The sequence below is a fragment of the Rissa tridactyla genome, chromosome 7 (genome assembly GCF_028500815.1).
Source record: "Rissa tridactyla isolate bRisTri1 chromosome 7, bRisTri1.patW.cur.20221130, whole genome shotgun sequence".
In the NCBI taxonomy this organism is placed as follows: domain Eukaryota; kingdom Metazoa; phylum Chordata; class Aves; order Charadriiformes; family Laridae; genus Rissa; species Rissa tridactyla.
Window position 1 is genome coordinate 50,853,016 of NC_071472.1, and position 12,287 is coordinate 50,865,302.

Here is a 12,287-nt window from a genome sequence, read left to right on the forward strand (position 1 = left end):
CAAACAGCTCTAATTTTCTTTCAACTTTAAATTCATCGCAGAAGATACCAACAACGGCCAACTCCACACCCAGAAAGCAAAGCCACTGATCTCAAGATTTCCTGCATGCAACATTTAACACATACATATACACACAAGCCCCCCCCCCCAAAAAAAAACCACCATCGTCTAAGCTTTAAATTACTTTGTATTTCAAAAGCTGATTTGAGAACAGCGATTAAACTTGTTCCAGCTAACCTACTTTTTATTCATTTCATTATTTATTGCTAGGCAACATAGACCGTGTCAAACCATGTTAGAACCATGAGAAGAAGTCCCTCCAATTTAGATCAAAAATTCTCTTCTCACCCTCCTCCCCCTCAATGTGGAGGCCACATGTATTCTTATAACACCAGTGTTCCCAGACAACCTTCTTTCTGATCAGGAGCTGACATTTCAAACTCTCTTCTCAACATCTCCTGTAAGATGCAATTTATCCAAACCTCACGTGGTGCCTGTAAATAGCACTCTAGATGCTGCCTGTTCAAAGAATGAGCCTTTCCTAGTATTTACAATCAGAATTCTTCCCAGTCGCTATACTGGCAAGTCCACAGCAGATCTCTTCACACAGTTATCCTTTTATTCCTTTCTAGAAGACTCTAGCTCTTTTCCAATATCCCTATTATCTACCGTCTGTATACGGGTACCAGTACAGAAAAGACTGACTACTACCTTTAGTGTTACTTCCTTTCATCATAAGGAAGTTTTGAAGAAATCCAAAAAGGAAGAAAAACAAGAAAGATCAGAGATCCGGGTTCCCAAACAAATCACAAACAGAGTGCTCTTAATTAAACGTTTCTTCCAGCACAAAGCCTCAATAAACTGTATAACTTCTTTAATAAAGCAATAAAAAACATCCTACCTTTTGTTTATAGGTTTTTCATCTTTCTCATAAGGCTTCACAAACCATTTCCCAATGCGTACAAAATTCCGATTCATTAAACACCTCTCCAGCAGGTTGTGAACGGCTTTGAAAAGTAGAGTGCGACATTCGTAAGAAAGTCCATTCTCCCAAACACCATCTTCCTCTTCTATAAGGCAAAGGGAAAAAAAAAAATTAGCACTGAATTCCATCCTATTATTTCATGCACATATCACAATATCATTTTCTCTCCCACAAGCTTTTAAGACATTCACAGCATCACATGCAACCAAAAAAAGCCTGTAACATTCAGATAATAACTCTACTCACATTATAACACTATAACTGCTAAAAGTAATCAGCTATAAAAATATCTCGTCTCACACAAGAAAAAAAAAGATTCAACAGCTATTTGTACACAAAAGGAAACAGCGAGCACCAGTACGTTACATATTTCAGCCTGCAAAATCACTGTATATCTGTCTGCAAGATGGCTTGTTTTGGGTAGTCTGAATTGCTTATCCTGAAGACTTAGCCGACAATTATGCTTAAAAATAAATTGCCCAAAGACAAACTTTTAATATATCCTAGTGTCTCTAGCTACCATTGACTGAAGAAAGCAGGGCACTAAGAGTCAGTTGATCAACAATATTTATGTTTATCAATTTGCCAGAGGAGGGGAAAACAAATACCCAGAAAATGTGTAAGCGCAATTTGATTCTCCCCAGAAGACTCTCACAACTGCAATTTTTCTTTTTAATTCAGAATAAAAAGCAAAGATATTTAAGCAGGCTAGTCCTGCTTTCTGATCTATACATATAACAGAAGAGGAAAACAGCACGCAGAAAGACAAAGCCCAGTTCATATTGATAGGATTCTGAAGTGAAACATTGAGATCTTGTGTGCCCCACAAATCAGGGTCGTGGAATCTAACTTACACAAGCCAAGTTGATTTGCCAAATCGGAAAGCAAGATTCATTACAAGAAGCTGTAATCTCTTCAACCACTCTGGCCCATAATCAGTGTTTGAACATAGTTTACAGGCCCTAGAAGTATATGCACCAGTACAAAAAAATTACAATGGCATTACAACTAGACTCCACAAGTAAAGGGAGGGACATCTGAAAGTTCCTGTAGTATCTCTCAGTATATATGTGATATCATTCATTCCCAGCTACACGCTAATACAGAGGATAATATAAGAGAACTCAAGATCTTGTCCTTAAATTACTGGCAATCAGGTCTTATCTTTACACCTACCAATTCCTTGTATATCGTGTTTTACATATATCCCTAAGGGTCCGCTACTGGTCTCCTTGGACTAACCTAGCATAGTTATAATGCCATTGCTTTTATACCCCAGGTAGCAGCAGAACAGACTAGAAGACTGTCTGACATAGATAAGGAGACATATTTTTACTTCAGTCTCTGGATAGTCATGGAATAATTTAGGTTGGAAGGGACCCGTGGAGGTCATCTGCTCCAACCCCCACTCAGAGCTCACAGCTAGAGCAAGTTGCTCATCTCTCACATTCATTCATTGCCCCTTAGGCCTTCTCTGCACACCTCCGAGAAGCGAGGCCTGGGTTTAGATTTACTTTCATACAACGGGTCTTGCGATAGCAACCTCTCTGTTCACCTCTCCTTCACAGAGGATTTTGGTTCAAACAGCTTTCCACTGGTTTGCTCGATGGTCAGAAAACCTCAGTAATACAGCCAAGTCCTTGCATTTTAAATCTCCCTTTGAAATAAGCCCCTTCACCTTTATCTGGAAGCCACTTACAAGCTTAAAAGGTTACAATAGTATTAACTAAAGTCTCAATATCCTTAAATTAGAGAGCATGTAGAAAACCAGACACCCAAGAGTTTTATTTAGGAAAAAAAAAAAACAACAAACACCTTACAGATTATTACAATAAACAACACCTCAGGCAAAGATGACAGAGAAAGGAATTTCAAGATAATATTGCAACCAGAATGTGGTGGCCATATTTGTATATTGCAAGATTCCACACAAGTAAATTTCCACTCAAGATCAGTATTGTGAGTTAAAGAAAATTACTCCCAGTATCCTTCTCTGAGGGACAGAATAAGAGTAAACAAACCTGCCACATAATTTATAAGTGAGGTGTGCATCATTACAGATGAATCATTACATGAAATAATTTTCTGGTAAAGACAAGGAAAAGCAAGGAACCGCATTTCCTAAATAAAAGGCTTCACAAGGAGCTTCCCACCCCACCACCCTAATCCAGTTTTGAAGTTCAGCAAAAAGCTTGTTTTTAAAAGCCCTAGAGCTACAAGATAACACAGTAACTCAAGAAATAAACATCATACAAGAAGCTTGTAACAAAAAGCAACAAAGGTCCAAAGTCAAAGGGTATAAAATGTTTGTGCCAAGAGGAGGCATTTTTCCCCAGCCCCGCGATTTGCAGACACAGAGAAAGGAGCAGCCTCGTCCTACGGGCAGTTCTGCTGCTCAGCACACGCCGCTCAACTGGTGGCAAACAACCGGCTCGATAGAGCAAACATTAACTACAAGGCTTAATGATATTGGACTTTAACTGCACAATAAACTCCACGCCATTTCAAAGGTTAAATAGTTGGTTTCTATATGGCTCTCGTAATTTAAAAAAAAAAAATAAATAAAGATTCATTCTAAGACCATTCCCTGCATCAATTACCCATTATAAGAGGAAACAGAAAGAGCTATTTCCAGCCTTTACGCCCAATTTTGTTTTGACATATTAGTGCATCAATGAGAAGAAAGATGCTGAAATCGCAAAGATACAGAAGCGTAATTCAAAGCTTGTATTTTGATGGTTGTACTATGGACAAAAAGGAGAGCTTTCAATTTTCTAAGACACTCCAAAGTGCTAGGTATTTCATTTAACATCAATAGTTGTGCTGACAGCCAAGTTACGAACAAAAGTTTACATGCAAGAACTTGCCACAAGACTGTAATTCTTCGGAGCTCTCTTTGCTGTCTTAGTTTATTGCTGCAACAGAGAGCTCTTAGGCAAGTATATTATGTGGAGAAAGTGTAAGGCATTAGATGGAAGTCACAATTAAACCCCTAATATTTAAAAACATAGCATGCTGTAAGCATGCCTCCTGATCAGGATGAATGTCCAGTACCCAAAATAAGACCACCTGTTCAAACTGAAGTGCATCTTGCTATAGAAAGGGAAGGTGAAATAAGATGACGGTTAAAGATACCCTCATTTCAGAACATTATTCAAATTCACGCAAAAAAAAATAGCAGTAAGTGTTCTGTGTCTTTTCAAAGCCTATTTAGTCATTCCCCCCTCCCCCTTTTTTAGGGTGGTGGATGGAAGGAGAGAAACATGACATCTGCTCACATCTCCCAACTATTTTTTCTTCTTCATTCAAATTATTGTTTCTCAACATGAGAAAAATCCTCCTACTTAACAGAAATTGTACAAAGTAAACCATTTTTAAGAAGAGAGGGAGAGGAAGATGCACTTTGTCTTCTAAGCTTTCTTAAACACAATAACTTCAAATGTTCAATCTGATAGTGTTAATAAACCAAAATAAGTTGCTGACTCATTTTAAGAAGGTGTTAAGCCACAATTTCACTTCAGACGAGTGTTATCCACAAAACTGTCCTGGCAACCTGAATGTTACAAATATGTTATTTTTTTATTACTTCTCTTAGCTGCCCAAACCATTCAACTTCTCTGCAACACACTTTTGTGTCAATCCATTGATCAACTTATACACGTATCATCCCAGTATAATGAATTTAGTTCCTTCTCTGTTTACACCACATATTGGGCTGAGAATTTTCCTTAAATTAAGTTAAAAATTACCAGGAAATTAATAATTAATGGAAAAAATGGCCAGGAAAAAGCAATTTTCATACTACACAAAGAACAGACTTCCTCAATCAACACTTCCTTGATACTACCACCATCCAATTTAACGAAATAGTTGTAGGAGGCTATTTGCTTTTGGTACTTTTATGTTCTACTTTACATTCTTCATACAGTTCACCTGAAGCAGCTAAGTTCATTTTTACTGATTATGCCCTTCCATCTTTCTGGTGCTCTCGGACAAGCACACTGGGAGGCAGAAGTGTGGAAGCACATTCACAATACAAAAGCCTTGCAATTTTTATTGAATTCTGAAAAAGCAGTATCTTAAAACCTTTTAATTTCATTCAAGTCAGGTGTTTTAAACCATATTTGTTACCCACAGATCTTTAGCCAAGTTTATTAATCAAGGATTGCTAACAAATAAACAGATCTTTGCTTAATGCCTGGTTTTTTTGCAAGAACACCAATTTTGAATACAGTACTAAAAATGACGCTTTCAAGAACACTTTTAAAGAATGTGGATTTTCCCCCTTCTTCCTTTTAACATATAGCTGGCCACATCAGCAAAACATCACTAAGCATCAACTCTTGAAAAGGCTGAATATGTTTACCATACCATTAAAAATATCTTACTAATGCTCAATGAACCTCTAAAATAAATGATGCAAAGAAACAGACCGGTCAAGCCTCCACGTTGGACTACAATTCTCCCCCCACAATTACTTCAGTTATACAGCGGAAAAATCTATTCCTTAGTATCACGACTGAGACACATCTTTTAGAAGTACTACTTACCTTCACAGGCTTCCTTTCTGTCATCATTTGACAGCCTGCCAGTTATAGAAATAGACTGATGCAAAACTGATTTATACAATCAAACTTCCTATATGAGCTTCAGATTACAAGGGAAGTATAATAAGCAAAGTGGCATGAAATTGCTGCTGTATGCGGTATTGTAATAATATGCAGATACACTTCAAGTAAAGTTTCCTATTTAAAAAATACATTTTTAAAGTTAAATACTTTAAGATTAAATAAAGTTGCTCAAATCAAGAGTTATCCAGTTAACCTATTAAAAATAATTTTAAGGACCTATGTCCCTTATGAAATAAATGAGAAACAACAAATTTTGTGTGAAAAAGGGACCGACTACAATTAAAAAATACCAACTGCAGAATCCTAGTAAGACAACTTAAGCTTGTTTCTAGTAGAGCTGTATCTGTTACCTACATTCATGGACAAGAGTCTAGATAGAAGACTCCAGATATCCAAACTAGCTGCAAAATTTCATCAACCGAGAAGCAAGCCAAAACATGCGCTACCGTCCAAAATACCATTCTCAAAATATTCAGCACCAATACAAGTCCGTTTTTGTAATGCCAGCCCTTTACCAGGATCACATACATAGGTTTTATGCTTTCTCTATGCAGCAGAATATTTTTCTAAATATTAAAAAATTTTAAGTATGACCATTTTGTATGCAGGTAGCTATGCTTGTTCATAAGGATAACAAGATAACAGCTTTCCTTCACTATTTGTTGGATGTCAGTTTGGCTGGTCAGTAGACCTACTGCATAGTGACGGGAAAAGAAAAGCTGAAAAACTTTCTAGCTAAATGTTCCAATATCCTCCTCCACACTGTCTTTGAGTAATTTCATATGCAGATATATTTCACGTATATTGTTAAATCCTATCCTTCGTGCCCATGGAGTCATTGCTCTTATTTATAGAGTTATATTACACATGTGACTTTGTACCTACAACCAACACAATAAGATGCAAAATCCTCATTTACTGTGACAAACTATTTTTCACCTTTACTCCACAGATATTTTACATGCATGTTTGGTCAGGAGAAAAGAAAGAAAGGAAAAAAGTTAAACACCAGCTTTGAGCTGGTGCTCACACCAAGTCACAGAAGTTATACAAAGACTGATTCAGTAATTTTTGCATAATGCTTATCAGCAGTTTTGCTTAAGTGCACACATCTCTAACATGGAAGACTAAAGAAATGCTAAAGCATCAATGCACTCACTACACGGCAAGGAGTATTTGTAATGCCTTCTTATTACATACATAGGAACACACGTATCCACCACAGACAAGTTACTTAAGCTCACCATACTAACATTAGGTGCAAAACTTTTTATAAAAGCATAATTTTTTTTGTAGGAGTTATACAGTTTTAGAAAGCAAATTCTATTAAAAAAATGCAAGCCACTAGCTGAATTATTTTCAAAGCTCGCTTTGCCGACTCCTTGCAACTGGCAGGCTTTTTTGCAGAACCCTCAGTACGGTAACTGGCTCATACTCTGGTTTCCATTGTATTAGAAGGAATGAGGCACTGAATGCTAACATCAGCACAAAACAACCAATTCAGATTTGTTTGGAGACAAGGATTTGATCTATAACACACATCTTGAGAACTACACAACACATAGAAGTCTTTGCTGCCATGACTGTTCCTGCTTTTACCATACAGTATGAACAGACCAGCATCAGTACACAGACCTTTCTCCTTACTCTTTCAAGCTTTCCTACAAGCCCAGCAAAGAGCCAAGACTAGCGTTATTTTTATACATTTATCCCTCGCAGCAGCATGAGAAATAGTGTTCAGCAAACAAAAACTGATTAACTTGATATATGACAGGTAGAAGGAAAATTCTTTAATTTTTAAAGTAAATTAACGAGATTTAATAGACACCGGAACAAAAAAAGATGCATCTTAGAGCTCACCATTTAAAAGATGCAATTTGAAGGTCAAAGGCATACAGAAGCATTTCCCTATCCAAGCATTAATCAAATTGTAACTATTTCCTTGGGACTATGTCTTGTACATAATTCATACCCAACTGTTCTCAGGTTTGAAACCATCTACTGCCAATTTAAAAAAAATAAAATAAAAATTCAAGTGTACAGGTAACCACTTTAAAACAAGAATGAATCTGATAAAAATCACTGCTGATTAGACCAGTGAGAGACCACTGCCTTCTGAAACTCAAGGAGATGTTCTACTTTAAGGTTTGAGTTGCAGGAATTACTATAATCAAGCCTCACTGTCACAACAAAAACATAACCTTTGAGATTGTTAGAGGATAAAATAACATTTCACTCACTTCTGTCTGCCTCTAGCTATGTTGGGGTAGAAACAGACTTATGGGTTTTTTGGTATTACATACAGTAAGTAGTTTCCTGGGGAAGGAAAAAAAAAATGATTGAGTGAAGTCAATATTACTGATCAATCAGCATCTCTGAACAAGTCTCCTTTTGACATGCCCCCAGGCAACAACAAACCCTGACCATCAACAAGACAGTTATCCAAGGCTTGATACAAGAATTTAGATATAGCCAGTAGCAGGCATTCAAACATATCTCCAGGGCAAAGAATGAACTTCTAGAATGTAGAGGCTGAAGAGGGAGAGATATAGTTTATTTTTTTAATCTGATATGCAGATATGTACACCCACAAAACTGTATGTTCCCTCTTGAAGTGATCTTGGGAAGGCACTCTGTAGGGGACAAAAGGATTCTTGAAGGCTGCCATATTTCAGATCCCCAGGGGTTGATAACCAAGATGTGTTCCAGACACTTAATGTCCATTGTTCACTGAAACTACAAATCACCAAAAAAAGTCAAAAACTGTCAAAATACCAACCTCTCCTTAACAGGCATAGCTTCATACCAAAGGAAGACAAAATCAAAAGTTATTAGCATTGCCCTAGCATATTTCTAACTACAGCTCATTCAAGGCACACTTCCCCAAGTGAAGTCTGTCCATAAGCAATAAAGGACAGGCTACCAGCAACAGACTGCTCTTAGCCCCTCTCCTCCTCCCTCACCACATCCTTCAGGGCAATTCTTCACCTATCGAGTAGAAAAGTTCTAAATGAGGCAGCACCTCAACAGTCCACAGCAAACAATTGCCAATCAATTTTACAGGTAACAAGCCTCTGCCAGGAAGTCATTTATCTTTCCCATTGAAAATGTAACAAGCAAGCATTGGGAGAACAGGGCAACGTGAATTACTAGGAGAAATTGTCCACTGATGAAAAAAATCCATTAGGTCTATAACAAAGGTCAGATAACATTGTTTGGGTTCAGCCATAATTCTTTCTTGTATGAGGTTCACATTAAGATTTTGTGTAACGGGAAGAGAAGAAATGCAGGTGCAGGCACTCCTCAGCCATCTCCTCCACAATCTAGCTGATTAATATCTTTATCAACTTCTAGTCAGAAGAGCCAAGCAGACTAACACACTCTAAGAGATTATAATGTCTCCTTTTAATTAAAAAGGAGACAAAGACATGCCTGCAAAAACCAAGATGTCAGCTACATCTACACACAGACATAGGTAACACTCTCATGAGTGATGAGCATTTATCTAGAAAAATATCTAACAGCAAGATGCATAGAACAGCCTCCCTTCTGAAGTGCAGACATCCACAGGTGACCTGAACAAAGAAAATACCCAAAATAATTGCAAAGACATGGCTAGGAGACTCTAATCCTCTACTATCTCTCCCTTATACCCTAAGAGAGGTTAAGAGTTGATAAGTACCTAGGATGATACGTGCTTATCTACATGCGCAAAAGTGTAATTCCATAAAAGCATAAATACACACCAATCTAAAAGTTCAGCTACAGAACACCACTATTTTCAAAAGGTACCTCTATACTATATCACGAGTAGATAGATTCGAGATATAATGCAAAGAAAGTTGCTCAAACAAATAATTTTGATGGCCAGATAGTGCAGAAATGCACTCTCCAAATGGCTTAACCTTTATTTGATCTTCCACTCAAAAAACAATGTAACATTATTTGTCTCAATTTAATCTCATCAGCCAACAGCATACAAAATTTACATAGATACTTTCACACAAGTGTTGGTCTTTGCTCAGGGCAGGCCCAGGCCAAAAATAGCATTTAGTCTAAGTTACATCTCAGTCATACAAAGGATGTTCCCTGCAGGTCAAGACTGAGGTTATTCACAGGGCAAAATAAGGAAGCCATAAATGCACTAAAATATCAAGCAACCTACAATGTAAGTGCCATTTAAGATACAAAGTTTCTAGTTCCAGGACAGCCAGGAATACCAGCAACATCCAAATCTTTGAATTCAATTATTCAAAGAAATAAACATCATTTTAGTGCATCAATTGTTTTTCAGATCATATGGTATTACATTTCTACACATTAAGTTGTTTCAGGTCAACTTCCTCAGCGGCACTTCAAATTTGTATTTGTTCTTCAGCTATCCACAAACCAAAGCCAGCGTTAACAATTTCTGGTTACCAGGTCACCGAACCTTGGTCTCATTTTACACTTCAGTAATCTGAATACTGTACGTTACTTGAAAGGAAATTGGAGTGATGTGACTTTGTTTTTTTCTAGAATTAGTGTAGTCTTACCACTACACTTACACAGACGGCTTAAAAACCTAACTTCACCACCTTACTGATACGCAACTGGAAAACCATCTACTGGAGATCAAGAAGCAAACATTTGCAAAACAAGCTGCCAAATCTGAAGTACAACATTACTGAAAAATATAGATATTGTTAGACTTTCAAAGGCCTAAGTTTGAAAGCAGGTACAGGTTCAGAGCACTGGGAAAGGGGGAGCATAAACACACAAGGTTTAAAGATCCTTGCACAAAAACAGCAAGTTAGTTTCAGATGCCTTCTTTTGAGGGCTTCTCACCAATGATTTGACTTCCAATCAACAGAACTCCATACGGTTCAAGAGTTGCACAGATCCCTACAATGGTTATTACATAATAAAATGGGGTTTACTATTTTAATTTTAAAGTTCTAATTGCCCAACAAAAGGGATCTTATCAAAACATGTTTAAGACATCAGTTCTGAATCACAGGCACAGCCTTCTTGTGAAGAAGCTGACAAAATTCATAGCCTTGTGTGTTTTGGTTTTTTTTCCAAAAGAAAGAAGTGGGGAGCAAAAACTCGCTTCTTGAAAATCTAGTAGTCCAAGACCACCTAAACATAGACAGGAGCTGTTTGAACACTGCGCTGCCATAATAATTTGGTGTAGACTGTAGCAGCAAATTTATTTTATCTATAGACAACAGTTCATCTAGTACAGATTTTCTAAGGGCTGGCAGAAGACAGTCCTGAGGAACAGCATCCTTTCACTGACCAAAAGAAGGTATAAATTTCCTCCTACCTGAGAGATCATGATGAATAAGGTCGGCAAAGTTGGGGTCATCACCCCACCAAAATATCCATAGCTCCCTGCGTCCAGGTCTCTGGTCTCGGCGCCAAACACTGAGTACATCTGCCTTCAGACAGCGACTGAAACTGCTCAAAATAGGGTCCTCTTCCGTGACCGGAAAGAGAATTGGGGCAGATGTTGGACCCTGCCATACATATCGCTTCCATTTAATCCCAGTTAGATCAGCCTAAGGGAAGGAAAAGAACAACTGTCAGACACTGGTGTAGGTACATCCCCAACAGAAACATCCTGCTATAAAAAGATGATGGCACAGGAAGAGGTGGGTGGAAGGAAGAAAGGAAGGATTAATCCAACAAAATTTAACAGAAACCATACTTGTAAGTTTTGTGCACCTTGGAAGATAGACTGGAAATAATCAGGCACCCTGTTTTAAAATCTCCTTTAATAACTGCAGTAATGCAAGAGCTGTTCATTTTCACTGCAGCTTTAAGATTACAGAGAGAAAAGTCAGATTTGATTTAAAATTTTAAAAAAGTGAAAGATAAATGAGTAACATAATTATTTGCAGACTGCAACTGTCCAATCTACTAAACACTTGCCTTAGCAAAGAACGCCTTTCTTTTTGCTTACTTATGCATACACTACCTTTTCAACCCAAGATTACTCTAAGGAAATAGGTAATATAGTAAATCTAACTCAAGCATACCTTCTTTCAGCCACCTACTGCTTCCGAAAATTTCACAAGTTTCTCCATTGTAAAATATTCTCTGTATCTCACACAGGAAGCCTCTCAAGTACGGTTATTTTACCCAGAGCTATCACACTTTTAATTTCTCACACCACAACTTAAGAACTTAAATCCTGTTTTTATCATTAAATTATACGTCAGACTAGCGTCCACAATATAATCCACTAAATCCCCTTCTAGGCAAAAAATCATTTGACTTTATAAAAAGTAAAAGAGTTACTACTATATGTAATGGGAAACAGACAATTCCTGGATTATGTACAATGCAATACCACACCAAGTTTTAGCGCTAATTTTTTTTTCACATGAGGACAGTCACCTTAAGGCACGTAGGGGAGGCTCTGCCCCTGGGTTCTCTTTGAGAAGGGAGAACAAGGTAGGCTGGCATTTGCTAAGAAGTCAATATTTTTTTTTTCCTTCCCAATATGACAACACACATAAGATTACTGCAATATTTAAACCTAACATGGCAGCCTTCTTACCATGGAGGAGAAGCAATTTAGACAAAAGGTGGGGAGTCTGCAACAGTTGATACTTTAGAAAGACTTTAAGATTTAAAAATGCACTGCTAAGATGGAGCTGCAGGCCTGATGCAGGCTGCAGACA

At 37.5% G+C, this 12,287-nt stretch overlaps 1 protein-coding gene across 2 annotated transcripts in view; it reads right to left on the minus strand.

Moving 5' to 3' along the window:
- The window catches only part of MED13 (mediator complex subunit 13), a 54,515-nt gene that overhangs the window by 41,086 nt on the left and 1,142 nt on the right, over nucleotides 1-12,287 (minus strand). For both annotated transcript variants that reach the window (XM_054208142.1, XM_054208143.1), the window contains exons 2-3: nucleotides 10,925-11,159; nucleotides 902-1,070 (exon numbers count right to left, since the gene is read on the minus strand). In XM_054208142.1, coding sequence (XP_054064117.1) covers nucleotides 902-1,070; nucleotides 10,925-11,159 — 404 coding nt within the window. The remainder of the gene's footprint in view (nucleotides 1-901; nucleotides 1,071-10,924; nucleotides 11,160-12,287) is intronic.